This window comes from Odocoileus virginianus, chromosome 3, assembly GCF_023699985.2.
Source record: "Odocoileus virginianus isolate 20LAN1187 ecotype Illinois chromosome 3, Ovbor_1.2, whole genome shotgun sequence".
NCBI lineage: Eukaryota > Metazoa > Chordata > Mammalia > Artiodactyla > Cervidae > Odocoileus > Odocoileus virginianus.
In genome coordinates this window covers 6,206,551-6,227,278 of record NC_069676.1, presented here as the reverse complement: position 1 = coordinate 6,227,278, position 20,728 = coordinate 6,206,551, and the positions used below count along the sequence as shown (strand labels likewise).

The following is a 20,728-nucleotide window of genomic DNA, read 5'->3' as shown; positions in this document are numbered from 1 at the left end:
CCAGTGTCAGTAGTCATTCCTTTTCATAGCTGAGCAGTTTTCTGTAGTGTGGATGGACACAATTTTTGTCTCCACTCACCTGTTGGAGGATATTGGCATTCTTGCCAACCTGAGTCTACTTAAAATAATGTGCTGTGAGCATCCACACATGTGTCTTCAGGTGGATGTCTGGTTTCCTTTCTCTTGGGTAAATACCTAAGAGAGGAATGGCTAGGCTATAAGCTGATTTTAGCTTTCTGAGAACCTGTCAAACTTTACCAAAGTGGTTGTCCCATTTAACATTCCCATCAGCAGTGCTGCACATCTGGACCCATGAGAAAGAGATAAGGAGATGGGTTTCTTTTCAGGCCACAGGCGGGATCTGGTAGGTGTGCACACTAGCAGTGTCCTCTCCTGGCAGAGACAGAAGAGCAGGGTGCATGAACACCGAAAGGCGTGGAGAGGGTCTGCACTGAGAGCCTGCAGGACGTTGCTTACCCTGGCGTCGCCCACGTGATTCAGTCCTGGACTCTTGCCCCACAGCCCCTCTATGAAGACTCTCACTGGCCCCAGAAGATGTTCACATGGGGAAGTGCTTTCCTTGAGGAATTCCCTGGGGCATGGAGATCGAATGGCCCTTTGATGGACAGGCATGATTGGGGTTCCCTGGAGGGCAGGAGGCGGGTGGAACTCAAGGTGAAAGCGCCTTCCCTCTCTCCCACCTCCCGTAGGTGCTCATCTGCCGGAACTACCGTGGCGATGTGGACATGTCAGAGGTGGAGCACTTCATGCCCATCCTGATGGAGAAGGAGGAGGAGGGCATGCTGTCACCCATCCTGGCCCACGGGGGAGTACGCTTCATGTGGATCAAGCACAACAACCTGTATCGTATCCCTTTGTCGGGGGGTGGGGGAGATGGCTCCTGTGTGGGCTTGTGTGTGCGTGAGTACACACACACATAAACGTGCAACTGAGAGCTGCTGTCCCCAGGGCTGGGTGGCTCAGGCCAGTGGGGGGCCACCAGGCACAGCCCTGTCTTCTGGACCCCCTGCTGCCTAAGGATGACCAGTGTCACAGAGGTCCAAGGAGCCAGGACAGGTTCCTTGGGGAGGGAACATCCCAGAGGAGACCTGCAGGAAGGCCAGATGTCTGCCACAGGTGGTGGGGGTTGGCAGGCAGGTGGGGTGCGGGGGACAGAAGCCTGGGCTGTGAGGGGGGGGTGGGATACAGAGAAGGGGAGGGAATCCTCCCCATTCTGCCCACATCTCAGAGCCCTCTGCGCTCAGGCCCATGGGGAGGCCTGGCTCAGCCAGTTCCCATCCAGGAGGTCTGACCAGCCATCCCGTGGCTTTGGTCAACCCCTCTAGGTGCGTTCTGGCATCTACACTACTGCGGGAAGAGCCTGGCTTTGCAGCCCACAGCCCGTGCTCCGGTCGCCATGTGACTGGAGGCAGCTCCTCACCCCCCTGGTCCAGTGAGAGCAGTGATCCTCTCCTCGCAGCACTGTTGGGTTCAGCTGAGCTGTGCATGTGCATTGCGCCCAGCCAACATGGGCTCTGTCCCCTTTTCCACGTTCATGGAGACACACGGGACCTTGCTAGTGAAGGTGTGGTCCACGGGCCAGAGCACCCCTGGGATGCTGGGAGCTTTCTGGGAATGCAGAATCCTGGGTCCATACAGCCTTGCCAGGTCAGAAGCTACATTAGAGCAGGGCCATCCCTCGTGAGGTATGTGCACGTTGCAGGGTGGAAGGTGTTGGCCCGGGACGCTTATCCACGGCCCTGAGGCCTGGCTCTCTGCAGAGTGCGGCAGGCAGCCTGTGAGCCAGGAAGAGATTGTCTGAGAAGCTGCCCTGGGTCTGGGCATGGTTGCCCCGCTTTGGGGGGTGGGGGAGTAGCGGTGCCGGCTCAGCAGGAGCCGTCAGACCAGTTCCCGGTGGGGCCCTGGTGTTTCATGCGTAGGCAGCCGGCGAGGAGACGAGGGCTCGTCCCCCGGACGCCAGTGCTCTGTGCGTCCTGCCAAGTGGACATCTGCTCACCTCCAGCCCAGTTCCATTGTCAGGTGGCAGTTTCCAAGCCCAGCCAAAGGGTTGGAGGTGCCCGTTGCCCCTCCTTAGAAAGCACTGGGACCTATGTTGCTTGGACTAGGGAAGCCAGCACTCCCCAATTGGCCCCGCGTCCATTTCCTGGGGCCCTGTGCTGGGCCGGGATGAGGCTGGAAGTGGGGTGGAGATGGCCCCTTTCTCCTTCCTGGAGCCCACAGCTTGGCACTGGAGTGGCCAGGGTGCAGTGCAGAGGAACTATTCTCCCCAGGTGATCAATCCCTTAGGGAAAGAGGAACAGGAAGTTCCCAGTACACACTGACCCCAGGAGCTGGGGACACGTCCCCGTGTCCGGAGTGTGTGCCAGTTTACACACATCACCTCAGTGAATCCACTCCCAAGCCCCTATTATGTGGTTATTGTTGTTCAGTTGCTAAGCCATGTCTGGTTCTTTGTGACCCCATGGACTGTTGCCAGCCAGGCTCCTCTGTCCATGGGATTTCCCAGGCAAGAATACTGGAGTGGATTGCCATTTCCTACTCCAAGCATCTTCCTGACCCAGGGATCGAACCCACAACTCCTCTTGGCAAGCAGGTTCTTTACCACTGAGCCATCTGGAAGCCCATGGGTAAGAAAAAGGAGGCTTCATTCAAAAGGTTTGCTTCAGGGGGAAAGACTCAAAGACAGGCTCAAGCCAGAATTGGCCCTGAGCGTCAGGAAGGTCCTGTAGGTGATGGGCTTTGGAGAAGGGCAGATGGTGCTTCTGGTTTCCGCTCCAGGATGAGGCGCACTGCTCTCCCAGGGCTGCTCACCTTACTGAAGTGCCCGCTACCACACCTCGGGCTTCAGCCCTCCGCTCAGGCGTCACCTCCCCGGGCAGCGCCCCTTACCCGGCAGCTGGGGTGGGTTTCCTGTGCCCCTGCTGCCCGTCTGTCAACTGAGCGCTCCCTGGGAGCCGGGACTGCCCCTGTCTGTGACCACGGTGCCCAGGCCCGGCTCAGACCAGGAGCTCGGGAACCCTGAGGGCCGAGTCGGTGACTGGGACAGCTCCAAAGCATGCAGGGCACTGGGGTCCAGGAGGCGGCACCCCCCTCTGAACGCTCCTTAACTGGCCGCCGTGCAGTGGTCGCCACCTCCAAGAAGAACGCATGCGTGTCACTGGTGTTCTCCTTCCTCTATAAGGTGGTGCAGGTGAGTCGGGCCCCCGGGGCCACAGAGGGTCTCCTCACCGGCTCTGCAGTATGCCTCCCCATCTGGGCCACCCAAGGGCCGCAGCGTCCCTAGTGGAGCTGGAACCCCAGGAAGAAGACCCGAGGGGGATGCCACGGCTTTATCTGCCCCTCTGCCTGGTGAGGAGAGGGGAAGGAATGGGAGGAGAGGCTCAGGCTAGGGGTGTGCCCTGCTTCCAAGAGGGATAGGTGTGCCCCCAGCTGGCTGTAGAAGGCTGGAGAGTGACCCGCTGAGTCAGGGATTAGGCAGGTGGGTTAACCAGGAGGAGGGTGGAGCCACGTTCTGCTCAGAATCTCCTGGCGGGGGGGGGGGGCTGTAAAGGCACAGTGCCTGAGGCCCCACCTTAGAGAGGGGTGACACATGCCAGGCCCAGCTGCCACGAGACGGGGAGACAGCGGCATGTGCAAAGGCCCTGGGGCAGAAGTGCCTGTGGTGCCCGGCATTCCCGGGACAGAGTGTGGTGCTGTCAGCAGGGTGGCTGGGCTGGACCTCAGAGTGGGGGCTGCGGCACAGGGCCTAGTGAGGCGTTTAGATTTCATTGTAAGTCTGATGAGAGAAGGTGGAAGGCTTTAAGCAGGAGACTGGCAAGACCTGGTTTAAGATCCTCTGCAGCTGAGTGGGAAAAGAACCTAAAGGCAGCAGGGAGGCCAGGGAGGAGGTGGAGGGAGGGGCCTGGTGAAGTAGGGGCTTCATGGGATTGAAGAGAGTGGACAGTCTAACCCAGGAGGCTTGGGGTGTGCCCAGGAAAGCTTTCATACTCCAGATGGTGCCGTGTGCAGCTCACTCAGCAGTCACCTCCACTACACAGGGCGGCAGGGTGGTGAGAACATGGGGCAGGAGAGGCCCCAAGTGCAGCTGAGGGGTCGCCGGCATCCCCAGGCTGTCGCGGGCCAATCGGCGCTGTTTGTGATTTCCGAGGAGCAGCCCAGCAGTTGCAGTCCTGGGGTGTAGAGATGGGGAAGCAGGAAGGAGGAAGGTTCTCCTCCCTGCAGTGACTGGCATTGCCTTCCTGCTTCCGTGTTTGTGCTCCTGAAAAGCCTTTTGTTGAGTTCCTCTTCCCCTTGGCTCCCCTGGTGCCCCGGCTTTCATCTCTGCATTTTCTGTTGAAATGGGGCAGGCTTATCTGCAGGCACAACTGTACAGACCGGGGTTCAGGGAGGTCATGAGAGGCTAAAGAGCTGCTTGTCCTGTCCGCAGGGGCCCTTGTCCCTCATCTGAATCACTCCTGACTCAGAGGCAAAGGGCCAGGGCGAAAGAGAAGCTGGGAAGGGGCCCCAGGCCTGGATGTGTCTGTCAGGGAGAGGAGCGCGGGCCTGCAGGGGCGGGAGCTCATGCTTCTGAGCAGGTCTCAGAGGACCCCTGCACACCCCAGTGTGGCTCCCGCGTCCCAGGCAGCCGCTGCTGTCCTCCTGCCCGCGTCCCCTGAGCCCAGGCCCTCATCCGAGCACTCCTGGGAACCGGGCAAACACACCGGTGGACAGAAGGGCTGTGGGCAGGGGCCTCGGGGCACGAAGTGCAGATTAACTTGTGTTCATCCCCTCCTCGTCACTCCTCTCACCGATCTGCCTCCCATGGCAACACTGCAGGTATTTTCAGAATACTTCAAGGAGCTGGAGGAGGAGAGCATTCGAGACAACTTCGTCATCATCTACGAGCTGCTGGACGAGCTCATGGACTTCGGCTACCCCCAGACCACAGACAGCAAGATCCTACAGGAGTGAGTGGGTGGGATGGGGCCCGGGGACAGGGGTGAGTGGGGGTCAGGCCAGGGCACCGTCCCTGTGTTGACGTCATGGGCAGGTTTGGAGGTGCAGAAGGCAAATGTGTACTCACGTTGCTGGTCCCCTGCCTATCTCCAGCCCACCAGAAGTTTTCTAAGTTCCTGGGGCAGCTATGGGTCCTTTTCCACTCAGCATCACTGCGTGGCATGAGCACTTTTCCTGTTGCTAGGTCTTCATTTCCATCCACAGACGTGCGCTCAATGCCTTGTTTTTAGGGAGTCACCTGCCACTGCTCTGTTTTTTGTTTTTTTTTTATACATGTTTGTTTAGTTTTGACTGCTTTGGGTTTCAGTTAGGACATGCGAGGTCTTCCTTGCAGCCTGCAGGCTTCATTGTAGTTGTGGCACATGGGCTCCAGAGCGAGTGGGCTCTGTAGTTTGTGGCCCGAGGGCTCTCTAGTAAACACATGGGCTTAGTTGCCCCGTGACTTGTGGAATCTCAGTTCCCTGACCAGGGATCGAACCTGCGTCCCCTACGTTGGAAGGCAGATTCTCAACCACTAGACCACCAGGGAAATCCTACTGCCTTTGTTTTTACTGTCATAAATGAGACTGTGATGAAAAATCTCCCTCCTTTGGAATCCTGTGCACCAAATAATGATTACCATTGATTAAGCACTTCTTAGGAAGCAGGCCTCTTGTGAACACATTTTTCCATTTCAGTTAGTCAGAGGTGCTGTCTTCCCATTTTACAGGGGAGCAGAGGGACACTCAGAGAAGCCGTGTAACTTCAGCACACCCCACATCTGTTGTTCCCCAAGTGGAAGCAAATGGGCTTCCCAGGTGTCTCAGTGGTAAAGAATCCACCTGCCAATGCAGGAGACGAGGGTTTGATCCCTGGGTTGGGAAGATCCTTTGGAGGAGGGCAATGGCAACCCACTTCAGTGTTCTTGCATGGGAATGGACAGAGGAGCCTGGTGGGCTGCAGTCCATGGGGTCAGGTGGCACATGACTTCCTGACATAACAGCAAGTGGAATCGGGGTCACCAGTTTCCTCTCCCAGGGAGGTTGGTCTCGTCTGCATGCCCAGCAGGGAAGCATTTCATGCCCACTGCTTGTTTTACTCACCAACGCTGTCTTGCTGCCCTGAGACTGAGAACACTCTACTCATTGTAACTGAAAGTTTGTTGGAGTTTTGGAAACGATGATGTTGTTGTGTTAAATGGCCCCAGGTGAAACCAGAGCCTGCCTCTCCTGGCACCTGCTACAGGGAGGGGCTGTTTTCAAAAATGTCAGTGCCTGAGCCACCTAACTCTGAGCCTGTACCTGTACCCCACAGGTACATCACTCAGGAAGGCCACAAGCTGGAAACGGGGGCCCCGCGGCCCCCAGCCACTGTCACCAACGCAGTGTCCTGGCGCTCCGAGGGCATCAAGTACCGGAAGAATGAGGTGTTCTTGGATGTCATCGAGTCTGTCAATCTCTTGGTAGGCTTCCTTTTCTTTTTTAAAAAATGTTGTCGTCTTTGTGATTGGAAGTAAAAGCAACTTGACTTTTAAAATTAGCAAGGCCCTGAGAAACAGTTTCTGTTGATAGCAGATCAGTGGGATTATGTTTGGGCTACTCATTGCAACACGAGCCTGTTTTACCTTCATTAGTTTTTGTTCTTATTTAGAACAAATGCATGCATATCATTAATATATATATATATATATATATATATATATATATGTATAGGGTTAGAAAGCCAAGGGCTCTAGGACTTCCTGGTGGGCCAGCCACTGACCCTGTGCTGCCACTTCAGGGGGCCTGGGTTCCACCTTGGCTGGGGAACTAGGATCCTGCATGCCTCCAGGCAAAAGTAAAACACTAATTAGAAAGCAAGCAAGCAAGCACAGAGCTCCATAATCAGAAAGGCCACATCACAGAAGGATTCATCGTCATCTTTTGGCCCCTCACGCTGTAGGTTCACAGACAGACGTTGTTCTGTGTAAAACTGACGGCGTAAGCTGTAGTTCTCCTACAGCTGGCTTTTGGAGTTGCTTGGGTTTTGGTTTTTATTGTTTTGTGCATGTTTATTTCTTTAGTTTTATTTATTAAGTTATTGTTATTTGGTAATTGACCATATTTTCTGTGAATTAGCACATGTACAGATTTGTGTACTCGTGATCATAGGAGTGATCACAGGAAGCAGAATAGCTCCATCACCTCAAAATCCTCACTTATGCTGCCTCTCAGTAGTCACACCCTCCCGCCTGTTCCCAACCCCTGGCAACTGCTACTGTGGTCTCCATCACAGTAGTTTTGTCTTTTTGAGATTGTTTTATGAGTGGAATCATACAGTGTGTGTTTGAATCTGACTTCTTTCAATGTATGGCTTTGAGATTCATCCAAGTTGCTCTGTTTATCAAAAGTTTATGTCTTCTTAGGTTCATTTATTTTATATTCTGAATCACAGTTGATTTATCCATTCACCCATCAAAGGACATCTGGGTGGTTTCCAGTGTTTGGCAATTGTGAAAAGAGTTGCTATGAGCATTTTATGTATAGATTTATGTGTGGACAGAAGTTTCCATCTCTCTAGGGCAAATACCCAGGAGTGGGATTGCTGGGTCATATGGTAAGTGTATGTTTGACTTTCTAAGAAACTGTCAAACTGTTTTCCAGTAACATTTGTGCATTTTCACCAGCAGTGGATGAGAGTTCCAGTTGCTCCACATCCTTGATCAACGTTTTTATTTTTGTCATCCTCCTAGGCTTTAATGTACATTTCCCTAATGGCTAATGATGTTGAGCATCTTTCTGTATGCCTCTTTGTCATCCATATATCTTTGGAGGAGTGTCTTTTCATGTCTCTGATCATTTTTAAGTTGAGTTTGTCTTCTGATTGTTGAGTTTTGAAAATTATTTGTATTGGATAAAGTCTTTTGTCTTTATCCAGTGTGATGTGTGATTTGCAAATATTTTCTCCTAGTCTGTCACTTTTCATTCTGTGGCATTGTCTTTCACAGAGCAGAAGTTTTTGAGAAAGTCTACATATCAAGTATTTAGGGACTTCCCTGGCAGTCCAGTTGGTTTACACTTCACCTTCCAATGAAGGGGGTACAGATTTGATCCCAAGTTGGGGATCTAAGATCTCACATACTTTTCAACCAAAAAACCAAAACAAAGTAGAAACAGTATTATAACAAATTCAATAAAGGATTTTAAAATGGTCCATAGAAAAAAAATATTTGGGAAAAAAACTCAAATATCAAAATTTTTAACTGATTATGCTTTTGGTGCCATGTCTGAGAACTCATTGCCAAACCCAAGGTCACATAGATTTTTCTCCTAAATTTTCTTCTAAAAGATTATAGTTTTATATTTAGATCTATGATCAATTTTTAATTAAATTTTTTGTAAGGTATGAGGCTTATGTCCATTTTTTGCACATTGAACAATTTTTTTCCTTGTTCTAACATCATTTTTTTAAAAAGATTATCCTTTCTCCATTGAATTGCTTTTGCATTTCTGTAAAAAATCAGTTTGCTATATTGTGCAGGTCTATTTGTAGTTTCTGTTCTTTTCCATTGATCTGTATATCTGTTTCTTCACCAGTACCACACAGTCTTGATAACTGTACCTTTACAGTAAGTTTGAAAACCAGATAATGTGATCTTCCTAACAGTCTTCTTTTTCAAAATTGTTTAGTTCTTTAGTTCCTTTTATAGACTTAGAATCCGCTTGTCTTGGGATTTTGGTTGGTAATGAGTTAAATAACTCTGTTAAATCAATTTGGAGAGATTTGATATCTTTAGTATATTAAGTCTCACAATCCATGAGAAATATATGTCTCTCTATATATATTTAGCTAATATTTTATTTCTTTCATCAACATTTTATAGTTTTTACCATGTACAAATTTTCATGTTAGATTTATACCTAAGTATTTCATTTTTTGGAAGCTATCACAAATTGCTTATTTTTAATTTTATTTGGTAGAATTCACCTGTAAAACTATCTGAGTCTGGAGATTTCTTTTTCAGAATATTTTTCACTACAGATTTCAATTATATAACAACTATAGGATTCATTAGGTTTTCTATTTCATCTTGAGTGAGTTTTGGTAGTTTGCAGTTTTTAAGAAATTGGCCTATTTCATCTAAGTCACTGAGTTTATATGCATAGTGTTGTTTATAGTATTCCCTTATTAGCTTTTTAACATGTGCAAGGTCTGTACTGATACCCGCTCTTTCATCTCTGATACTGGTAATTTATGTTGTCTTTTTTTTCTGTCAGTCTTATGAGTGGTTTATCTGTTTCATTGATCTACACAAAGAATCGGCTTTGATCTCATTGATTTCCTCTATTGTTTTTCTGTTTTCAATTACACTGATTTCTGCTTTGTCTTCCTTGTGATTTTGGCTCACTTTGCTCTTCTTTTGCTAGTTTTTAAAGTGGTAACTGAAGATACTAATTTGAAGCCTTTCTTCTTTCTAATACAGACATTTAATGCTATAAATTTCTCTCTAAGCACTGCTTTAGCTGTATTCTACACTGATAACGTTGGGTTTTCATTTTTGTTGAAAATATTTTCACATTTTCCTTGAGCCTTCCGTTGACCCATGGATTATTTAACGAAAGTGTGTTGTTTAATTTCTAAATGTTTACAGATTTTTCTGTTATCTTGTCATTGACTTTTAATTCTGTTATTGTCTGAGAATATAGTTTATATTACTGTCAGTTCTTTAAAGTTTGTTAAGATTAATGATCCAGAATATGATCTGCCTTGGTGAATGTCCATGTACATTTGAAAAAAATGTACTTTCTGCCCTTTTTGGATAGAGTATTCTGTAAATACCAATTAAACTTGAATACTTGTCGTGTTCTGTTTTGTTTCTTCACTCTTATCATTTTTTCTTTGTATAGTTTTTTTTTAGTGGTTGCTATAAAATACATACTTTCTTATCATTTACTTAGACTTAATATTTTACAACTTCATTTGAAATTTAGAAACTTTACTACCCCATTGTTGTCCTATATAATTATCTCTCTATACTGAAAACCATATTAGTCAGTGTTAAACATTTTTGCTTTCAATTACCAAGCACACTTTAAAGAACTGAGGAGGAAAAGAAGACTCTCTACCATATTTTCCCAGGTATTTACTGTTTGTGTTGCTCTTCCCTCACTTCCAATTTTCTAGGTTTCCTTCTGGTACAGTTTTACTTCTGTCTAAAATGCTTCTTTTTGCAGTTATTTCAGAACAGGGCAACAGGCTACAAATTCCCTTGGTTTTCCTTCATCTGAGAATGTCTATTTCACCTTCTTTCCAGAAGGATACTGTCACTGGATATCAAATTCTAGGTTGACAGTTCTCCTTTAGTACCTTAAAAATGTTGTACCACTTCCTTCTGGGCTCCATGATTTCTGATGAAAATCCGCAGTCACTCACATCAGTATTCCCCTGTAGGTAATAATAATATGTAGTTTTTCTCTGGCCGCTTTTCAGATTTTTTCTTTGTCTTTAGCTTTCAGCAGATAGATTATGATGTGTCTCGGTATGGATATTTTTGAGTTCCTGCTGTTTGGGTTTTGTTCAGCTTCTTGGATCTGCAGACTTACATATTTCACCAAACTTGGGATGTTTTCATTCATCATTTCTTCATAGTTTTCAGCAGATAGTTTATGGTGTGTCTAGGTATGGATATTTTTGAGTTCCTACTCTTTGGGTTTTGTTCAGCTCCTTGGATCTATAGACTTACGTTTCACCACACTTGGGATGTTTTTATTCATCATTTCTTCAAATATGTTTTTACTGTTTCACTCTCGTTTCCTTCTGGACCCAGTAACATAAATGTTAGACCTTTTATGATTGTCCCCAGGGCCTCTGAGCCTCTGGTCATCCTGCTTCATCTTTCTTTCTATTGTTTAAATGGGATAATTTCTGTCGATCAGCTTTCAAGTTCACTGACCCTTTTCCTACTGTGTTATCTCCGTTCTGCTCTTGAGCCCATCCAGTGAGTTTTTAGTTTGTTACTGTACTTTTCAGATCTAAGATTTCCATTTGATCCTTCTCCTTATAATCTTATTTCTTTCCTGAGACTTTCTAGTTTGACATTATTGTAAGAGTATTTGCGATTTTTCCCATAGCAGTTTAAAGTCTTCATGGAATCCCAACATCCATGTCAGTATTGGTGACATGTGAGCTGAAATTTTCAAGGTTCTTTGTATGCTAAGTAATTTTAGGTTATATCTTGGGGTAGGATTCTAGGTCTTATTTAAATTATATAGAAAATGTTGATTTTTTTTGTTTGTTTGTTTTAGCTGACAATTGACCTGATTAGGTTCAGGCCACAAGTTTCAACCCCCAGTCTATGAGCCATGAGTATCAGTTCAGTTTTCAAAGCCTTTGTGCCCTTTGCTATTTGCATCTGTTCCAAATATGCAGTGCCCAGCAGTCCGTCCGAGACTGGGAACAGTTTGGTTCTCAAGGCCTTTGGCCGTAGGATCTTGTCTGTGCACACCTGATTCTAGAGAGGTCTGGAGACATAAACAACTTCCTGAGGTTGCTTTCCCGAGCCTTTCACTGTCTGCTGTATACCTGTGCTCTCTGGCTGCCTAGGGCTTCCTTTTTTGGTTCTGTGGCCAAAAACTTGGGGCTCTAGAGCCCCACTCTTGTGCTGGTCTGCACTTGGGCTGGAACCCTAGGTTTGCCACCGCCCACCCCTGGAAAAACAGCTCAGCTGCCTGGGCCCCAGACAGCCATGAAAAACCTGAAGAGGGAGAGAAACGGGGGATTTCCATACTCCCTCTGAGCGGCAGGAGTTCCCCTTCTGGCCCTGGAGTCAGAACTAGAGCCTTCTGCAAGCTCTGGCTACGCCCCACCGCTCACTTCCACTGCCAGGTTTCTGCTGCGCACTCACATCACGGCAGGTGGGAGATGCTGCTCATTCAGCCAGCTCTTCTGGATCCACCTTTTTGGTCTCCCAATAGTTGCCCGTATATTCTGCCCAGGATTTTTGTTGCTGTTGATCTTTAATTTTAATTAATTAATGTGCTGTGTCTTTGTTAGTGCTTGGGCTTTTCTCTGGTTGCAGCACACAGGCGTCTCGCTGCAGCGGCTCCTCTTGTCATGGGGCGCAGGCTGGCTCTAGGGTGCGTGGGCTTCAGTAGTCGCAGTTCCCAAGCTCTAGAGCACTGGCTCAGCAGTTGTGGCGTATGGGCTTAGCTGCTCCACAACTAAGGGATGATGTGGGACCTTCTAGATCAAGGGTCAAACCTGCGTCTCCTGCATTGGCAGGTAGATTCTTTACCACTGAGCCATCAGGGAAACCCCCTGCCCAGATTTTATAGCTGTGGTTGGTGGCAGAGAACGGGTGATGCGAGCCAGTTCCATCTCACCTGTAGCCTGCCTGTCTCCACACAGAAGACCTCACTCCCAGTACTTGGGCAAACCAGGGCAGACTGGGCTGCCCATCACATGGGCTGCTTAGGTTTGCCCATTTTTGGCTGTTCCAGCCAGTGCAGAAATGAGCATGATTGCTCATCCTCATGTGTGTTTGGGCATCTCCCTTACCTAGGCAGGATCTCTGGAGGGCTGAGTGCCTAGGCATGGAGTTCCTGAGTGAGAGCACTTTCCAAAAAACTCTTCCAGTGGACTGAATGTAAATGTATCTGCCATCTTATTTTCTAAGCTGTGAGGCGACTGTGGCTCTCTGCGCTCCCCTCCTACCTGAGGACCTTCATCTGGATCTGAGCCCGGAATGTGTTCTCGGGTGTCCTGAGGTGGAGAAGCAAATCCCAGGGAGTAGCTTATAAGCACCTGCCCAGTGGAGCACTAGGAGTTCAGGGCTGCCCCAGCCCCTGTGTCCGCACACGGCACTGTCCAGGCACCCCTGTCCTCTCACACAAGGGGCAGCGCAAGGCAGGTGTGGACATCCCAGGCATGTTGGAGCATACCTTCCTGAGTCTGACTGCAGAACTGGCGGCCTCCAAAATCAACACTGGCCTCCGGATTCTGAAAATCTGGTTCTACAGGTACAATTAGCAGCTGTTTTGCTGAGAGACTCATCTCCTCCATGCCTGCCCTGGGACAGTGCCTATCACGGCCAGCATTGGCCTTAAAGGCTGCGTGGCTTTTGTCTCCACTTCCCAAGCCTCCTTTGCCATCGTTCAGCTCTAAAGGGCTGTGCAGCCCCCCCCTCCCCCAGCGGGGATAGCCCCCCAGAGAAGGAGAACTAAGGGCAGTCGGGCAGAGCACTGAGAACCCGCAGAGTGAGGCGGTGGGCGTGCCAGGTACCCAGAGCTCAGGGCCCGGGGCCGTGTCTGCACGGACTCATGAGTGCACGCTGCCCCAGGCACTGTCCTCAGGCTGGACCCCGCAGTGAGCAGCCCGACCCGACCCCTCACCAGAGTGTGGATGGAGGTGGATGGAGGCAGATGGGGGTCAGGCCACGCCCTGCCTGCTGAGGCAAGGACAGTGAGGTCAGAGTGTAGTGAGTGACAGGAGGTGGCAGGGCCTTCCGTGCTGCTCTGTGCCTTTTTGAGTCGTCATTCACTCGGTGCCTCAGTTCTCCACTTCCCTCAGAGGTGAAGGTCTTCCATGCCTGCCCACGGCACTTCCAGATATTTGAGTTAAAGACTGGACAGATTTCCCTACTTCTCAGCAGAAATCAGGAAGTTAGGGCCTGCAGGGAGTGGCCCGTATAGCCCTGAGTCTGTGAGTTTATTTTGCTTGCTGGTGTGGATGTGGCATCCTCACAGAATGGCGCTGTGGGGGTGGCGGGCCGGGCTGCAGCTCCGGAACTGCTGCCGGCTGCTCCGTGCCTCAGTGTCCTCGACTCTGAAATGGGGCCATGGAGACGTGCTGCAGCAGCTCGGCTCCTCAGGACAGCCCCCGGGTTAACCATCATCCTGCTGTGATTTTTATTTATTTATAAAAATGTGTGTGTTTTTAATTGAAGGATAATTGATTTACAGTATTGTGATGGTTTCTGCCATACATATGCATACCTATGGATCAGCCACAGGTATCCCTATGTCCGCTCCCTCTTGGACCTCCCTCCTACCTCCCACCCCGTCCCACCCCTCTAGGTCGTCACAGAGCCCTGGTTTGTGCTCCCTGCATCACACAGCAAGTTCCCACTGGCTGTCTGTTTTACATGTGGCAGTGTATATGTTTCCCTTCTGTATACTGTCTCCATTCATCCCACACTTTCTCTCCCCGACTGTGTCCACAAGTCTGTTCTCTATGTGCTGTGATTTTCAGTTTCACTCTCAGATGCTTTCCAGTCTGCACAGGAGTCACAGCCCCGCCCGGTCAAGGAGGAACTGCCCAGGCAGTGTTAGAGATGGGATTGTATTTGCTTAAGTGTAATTGTTACTTTGCATCAGACCTCAGAGCAGCCCTGGGAGCAGGACCCAGGCAGCTCCATCTTCAACAAGCCCTAGGCTCACCTAGAGCATGAAGTAGCCTCACCTGGCCCCACGTGAAGAAATAGATTTCTGGAAAATGAGTCCGCCCTGCTCCGAGAAAACCTCACAGAGCCCAGTAGATGAGCAGACACTGATAGCATCCCTGCCCAGGCCAGCCACCAGGTCTGCCCTGGCCATCCTAGGGGCACCTCAGAGGGGTCAGTGCGTGAAAGAGCCCTCAAAAGGATTGCAGGCACAGCATCAGCTGGGCCCATCCAAGAGGGAGGAGCCTGGGGTGGCCTGAGACCTAGAGGGCGGGGCCCACGCGTGTCTGCCTTCCGGGTCTGCCCTGACACTGCCTCCTCAGCTCAGGGGGCAGAGAGAAGGGCTTTGCGAGTGGAAGAGGCCGGGAGGGTCACACAGCGTGGGGGGGACAGTGGCCGCTGGCGCGGGGCCTCCCCTCACCCCTGGCGCCCCCACCCCGCAGGTCAGCGCCAACGGGAACGTCCTGCGCAGTGAGATCGTAGGCTCCATCAAGATGCGCGTTTTCCTGTCCGGCATGCCCGAGCTGCGCCTGGGCCTCAACGACAAGGTCCTCTTCGACAACACGGGCCGTGAGTACCCAACCCAGGCCCGGGAGCGTCCGCCTGAGTGGTGAACAAGTTCAGCTTAAGCATATAGGCTTAGGAACATTGTCGTGTTGTTTGCAACGGTGAAAACTAATCAGCTAATGCCTGGGCCTGGAGGACACGGGAGAGTGAAAAATCCTCAAGTCCAGTCACCTCTCAGTCCAGAGGTACAGATGAGCACCCAGATGGTCACACAGTAGGTCTTCAGCTCCGCCCTCCTGCAGGGACTGCAGGCCTCGTCTCCCCCTGGGCCCAGTTTCTGTCTTCACCTCTGACGTTGGGTCTGGGCTGTGCAGAAACCACACACAGCGGCTCGAGCTCTCCCTGCCTGTCCTGGATGTGACACTTTGTGGTAGGGCGGCCTCAGAAGCCCAGGGCTGCTGCGGCTCTGGTGTTCACAAGCTGGACCTCCAGCCTCCCCTCCCACCCACAGGAAGGTTGTCATGGTTACATCAGCAGTAGCGCTCTGAGGGCCTCTCAGACGTCTGCCCGGCAGAGCAGCTCCCCTCCCAGGACTGGGCCCAACCCTCAGCCTCTCTGGGCTGGGAAACTGAGATAGGATCCCAGGGATGACAGGCCTGGGGCCCTCAGGGGACCCCGAGTCATCCCCGAGCACCCCCAGTGGGGTCTGTTGGTTATTCAGCACACACGTCCCAGGCAGCACCCCAGGCTGGGGCTTAGAGCGAGCAGGCCCACCAGCGCTGCCCTCAGCCCAGCGTCGGGGTGTGATGGGGCTTCCTGGGGTGAGGAGGGGGGGATTCAGGGCCCAAGACGCTCTCGCAGATTTGGAAGCTGCGCTGCTCTGCAGAGCTGGGCCCCAGACTGCGGGGGCCATCACTGAGCGAGTGGCCCGGGGACCTAGGGTCTGTCTGTCACGCCCTCACACTCCCGCTCCCTGCAGGTGGCAAAAGCAAGTCCGTGGAGCTGGAGGACGTGAAGTTCCACCAGTGCGTGCGGCTGTCACGCTTTGAGAATGACCGCACTATCTCCTTCATCCCACCCGACGGCGAGTTCGAGCTCATGTCCTACCGCCTCAACACCCACGTGAGTGCACAGTCGCCAGCGCCTGGGCCCCAGGGGCAGCCCAGGCTCCAAGGGGCCTGCTTGTCAACACGAGGCTCCAAACTCTGAAGGGGGCAGGCCCTTTGGCACCACTGCCCCTTTTCCCAGGCAGCATCCCCAGAGTGTCCTCTGGGATGCTTTCTGCATTCTGTCTTTGTTCTGACCCATCCTGGCACCGGCTGGGATTCTCCCAAGAGCCCCTGGTGCCAGGCATTGGGCTCACACCAGGCCCAGTGGTCACTTGCTCCGTTTCCCCTCTGTGAAAGGAGCTTTGTAAAATGACTAGGCGAGCGCGCTGTCTTCCCTTTCCCCTACAGGTCAAGCCCTTGATCTGGATCGAGTCCGTGATTGAAAAGCATTCCCACAGCCGCATCGAGTACATGATCAAGGTGCGTGTGCGTCCTGCACGCAGCGTCCGCCGGGGGTGCAGGGCATACGAGAGGGGGACATGGGCAGCCCCGCCTGGTACGGGCCTTCCGCACTCTCCGGCCTGTCCTGGGCCTCTGACACCGATCTTTACCCAGGACTGGGGGCACGCTGGGGCTCTTGTGACCCCTGCCCCGGGGCTGAACCTGTGGCTGTCATCTGTGTTGTCTCCCTGTGAGTGCGTCGAGAGTGGATCTGGGACACAGGACACACTGCTTCCCGCCGCGGAAGCGGGCTGTGACCAAGTGTCCAGGTGGCACGCTTCTGCCACCCAGTGACCTCATCCGCCCCAGGCCAGTCCTGCTGACGCAGACATTGTCCCCGGAGGCCGGGACCGCAGAGGATGGGAAGCCCCAAAGGCTGAGGAGACAGTGGCACAGAGATGACCTTCCAGAGTTGAGCTTAAAGGAAATCTCAGAGGGCAGGAGAGGGTGGAGAATCCCACAGGCCAGGCTAAGGGGTTTGTGGCCCTTGTGGGAGCAGGCTGGGTGGGAGCTGGGCTGTCTTACCTTCACCCTCTGCACCCTTGGCCCCACTCATCTCCAGGCCAAGAGCCAGTTCAAGCGGCGATCAACAGCCAACAACGTGGAAATCCACATCCCTGTCCCCAATGATGCTGACTCACCCAAGTTCAAGACGACAGTGGGGAGCGTCAAGTGGGTGCCCGAGAACAGTGAGATCGTGTGGTCCATCAAGTCCTTCCCGGTGAGCACCTTCTTGGCCAGGCGCCCCCAGATCCCCATCCACACCCGCCTGCTCGCTGGGTCCCGCGCAGTGTGGTGACCTGACCACTGTAGGCCCCTCGAGCCCAGGGCCGGGGTCCCCGCCTGGGGCTTCCGGGAGGCTCAGCAGGGGGGGTGGGTGGAGAACAGGGGCGGGGTGGGGTGGGGGTGCTCCACCTTCCTCGTGTGTGTGTGCACCCGCCTGTCTTCAAAGTCAGGTTAGCGCCGCCCGCCCCTCCCTCCCGCTGGCCCTCCAGCTCTCCCTGCTGCTCCTGTTTGGACCTCAGCTTGCCTCCAGGGGAGCAGACTGACTGCCCTGGGCCAGAGCAGCACCAGCTCCAGGAACACAGCGCCTGCTGCCCGACCCACAGCTGGCGTGGCCACCTGGCTGGTGTGCAGGATTTCGAGCACTTGAGTCTGGGTTTGTGGGCAGAGTGCCCGGGGACTGGAAGGCAGGAAGGAGGCTGCACGGGCTGCACATTCCTCATGATAAAAAGATGCGGTGCCTTTTCTTTTTGTCTCAGGGGGCTGTTTGTGTTTCTTGCTCTGGAAACTGTAGTAGCTGTCCTTTTGCTCACTTTTCTGTCAAGTTTGGTCACTTTCTTGTTGGTTTCCAAAAGCTGTTTGTACATGGACAAGGTTAGTACTTTTCCTTTGATAGCAGTTGCAAGTGGTTTTCTTTAGTTTGGTGTTTGTCTTTCAGTCTTGGCTCTGGAGTATTTTTGCTTTGAAATCTCTTTTGATTGTGGTAGTTTTCTTTCGATTCTCATGGGTTTTCAGATACTCTTTCATATGTTTGCAGGCAGTTGCAGTTACCCCTTTTCCTCTCCTATTCTTGGGCGCCTTACGGCTCCGGGCATCTCCCTGCTTCCGTTGCTGTCTCCATGCCTGTACGTGGTGGTGGAGAGCAGCCTCCTGGCTTTGCCTCCAACTGGAACTGCTAGGGTTTCCCTTTTCAGTGTCTTGCTGCTTTGGGCTTAAATTCATTCCAGTTCTACTTTGCTGTGTTTTTAGCACAAAAGGGCAACAAATTTAGACAAATGCCTCTTCAGTGTCTGTCAGTTCAGATATTAACTCAGGATGGATCTTGAACCATCCTTGCATTCTGACAAACTCCAGTTGATCATGATGTGTCTTCTCTTTGATGTGCCATTAATTCTGTTGGTTAACATTGTATGTAGTATTTTTACATTGAGATTCATGACTGAGATTGACTTTTTTTTTTGGTACCTCTATCTCAGGTATCAATATTGTACCTGTTTCATAATTTTTTTGGTCTTCCTCTTCCATGGTGCAGAACAGCTTTAAAGTAGCCTTGAGATCATCTGGCCTTGAGAGGATTGATAAAATTTGGTTGGCTGTGTGTGACCATCTGTATCTCTGTTACTTTTTCTAACTCATCTGTGGAAATTAGGCCATTTTGAGCTTCTATTTCTATTGGAGTCAGTTTGGGTAAATTTGTATTTTCCTACAAAATTATCCATCCTAACCAGGATTTCAAATTTGCCTACACAGAGTTGTAGAAAGGGGTCTCTTTCTCCCCTTCTCTTATGACAGTAACTTCTCCCTTGTTATATCTTATTTTGCATTTTTGTTACTTCTTTTCCTTGATAAGGTTACCTAGTGGTTTGTCGATTTTTTTCCAGACTCACTTTTTATTTTATTTGCCATATTTTTCAGTTTTACAAGTCTTTAATTTTAATTTGTTCATCCTTTGACCTGATTTTCCAGTTTTTTAAATTTTATTATTTTCTTTCAAAATTTGTATTGATATAAATATTTAAGCCACAGATATTCTTCTGAACCCTGCCTTAGCTGTATAACCCATAGAACAGGCATGTAATATTTGATACTGTTATCTAGAAATTCTGTAATCAAATGAGTATTTTTTCGTTTTGTTTTCTGTTTTTCTGGTCAAAGGTCCTTTTCTCTTCCATTTCACCTTGACTTTGAGTTTGGTGCATTGAGGTCAGAGGTTATTCATGCTATTCTGCTTATAAGATTTATTGAAGTATTCGTTGTGTGTTGAGGTAAGGTCAGAGTTTGTGAATATCCCGTATGTACTTGAGAAGATAAGGCCTCTGTACCTGGGGTAGAGAACCTGATGCAGCACATGAGGGCTGCTGTGCTGTGACGGCATCAGCCACACGGGGGGCTGGGTCAGCTCTGCCTTCCTCTGGTTCCTCTGGCTCCTGTCTGCTCTCTTGCAGCATCTGCTTAACAGAAGGTCTGCCCTGTTACTTGGTGCGTAGATACTCACAACTGTTGTATCTTCCCTGTGGATTTGTGGGACAGCAGCCTTTCCGGCTGTGAACTGTTGCCCTCTGCACCTGGGATTCTCTGCCCTTAGTTCTCCCCAGTAGCAGCAGTCCTGCTCTGCTTTTTTTTGTTTTAATCTTTTAAAAAAATTTGTTTGGTTGCACTGGGTCTTCATTGCTATGCATGTGCTTTCTCTAATTATGGTGGGCCAGGGCTACCCTCTAGTTGCCGTGCGCAGGCTTCTCACTGCAGGGGCTTCTCTCTTGTTGCAGAGTACAGGCTGTGGGGCGCGCAGGCTTCAGTAGTTTAATGCAGCTTGCAGGCTGTAGAATGTGGGCTCAGTAGTTGTGGCGCTTGGGCTCAGCTGCCTTGCAGCACGTGAGACCTTCCCCGACACGGATCAAATCTGTGTCCCCTGAGTTGGCCAGCAGGTTCCTCACCACTGGACCGCAGGGAGGCCCAGCCCTGCTCTGCTTTGTCTGGTGGTGGCCGGCGTGCCTTCACCCATTCTTTCTACTGGCTTAGTCTTTCTGACTCTGCTTTCACAGTGTAGAGTTGGGTTTTGGTCTGTGAGTCAGTCTCTAAGCCTCATTAATAGAGGAAATTAAACCCATTTACATGGACATGATCGACACAAGGTAGCCTTGCAGACTTCTGCCACCTACTGGGGAGGGCCTACCTCTCTACATATTCTTTTGCTTTCATTTTCCATTTGGATTTTATGAAGCTTAGGTTTTTGGCCTGGTTATTGTTTCATGCAGACTGATGGAGCTGGTTTTATTCCTTTGCTGCCTGCTTTGTCTGTTGCTTTATGTAATTTTATTTGTTTTTGGCTGTGCTGGGTCTTCGCTGCATGGACTTCTCTCTGGTTTTGTAAGCAGGAGTGGGGGCCCCTCCCCAGCTGTGGCGCACGGGCTGCTCGTTGCGGTGGCTTCTCTTGTTGTGGAGCACAGGCTCTAGGCTGTGTGGGCTCAGCAGTCGCGATTCCTAGGCTGCAGAGCATGGGTTCCATGGTTGTGCAGCATGGGCTTAGTTGCTCCACAGCCTACGGGATCTTCCCAGATCAGGGATCGATTCTGTGTCTGCTGCATTGGCAAGCAGACTCTTTACCACTGAGCCACCAGGGAAGCCCTGCTTTGTCTGTTGCTGAGACTGCATTATTCTCCCCTTGTTGTCCCAGAATCTCCACTGAGCACACAGCAGCAAGTCAGGCAGAGTCCACACGCCTGCACTGATGAGCGGATCCTGACCACTCACTGCA

The 20,728-nt window shown here is 50.7% G+C and overlaps 1 protein-coding gene across 4 annotated transcripts in view; it reads left to right on the top strand.

Annotated features, from left to right (window-relative positions):
• AP1M1 (adaptor related protein complex 1 subunit mu 1) overlaps positions 1 to 20,728 on the top strand; it is a 28,272-nt gene that overhangs the window by 4,883 nt on the left and 2,661 nt on the right. For 3 of the 4 annotated variants that reach the window (XM_070462427.1, XM_070462420.1, XM_070462439.1), the window contains exons 2-10: positions 711 to 867; positions 3,144 to 3,211; positions 4,837 to 4,967; positions 6,310 to 6,457; positions 7,555 to 7,590; positions 14,857 to 14,983; positions 15,900 to 16,042; positions 16,378 to 16,449; positions 17,033 to 17,191. In XM_070462427.1, the coding sequence (XP_070318528.1) occupies positions 711 to 867; positions 3,144 to 3,211; positions 4,837 to 4,967; positions 6,310 to 6,457; positions 7,555 to 7,590; positions 14,857 to 14,983; positions 15,900 to 16,042; positions 16,378 to 16,449; positions 17,033 to 17,191 (1,041 nt within the window). The remainder of the gene's footprint in view (positions 1 to 710; positions 868 to 3,143; positions 3,212 to 4,836; positions 4,968 to 6,309; positions 6,458 to 7,554; positions 7,591 to 14,856; positions 14,984 to 15,899; positions 16,043 to 16,377; positions 16,450 to 17,032; positions 17,192 to 20,728) is intronic. The other variant, XM_070462436.1, reaches the window with a different exon arrangement.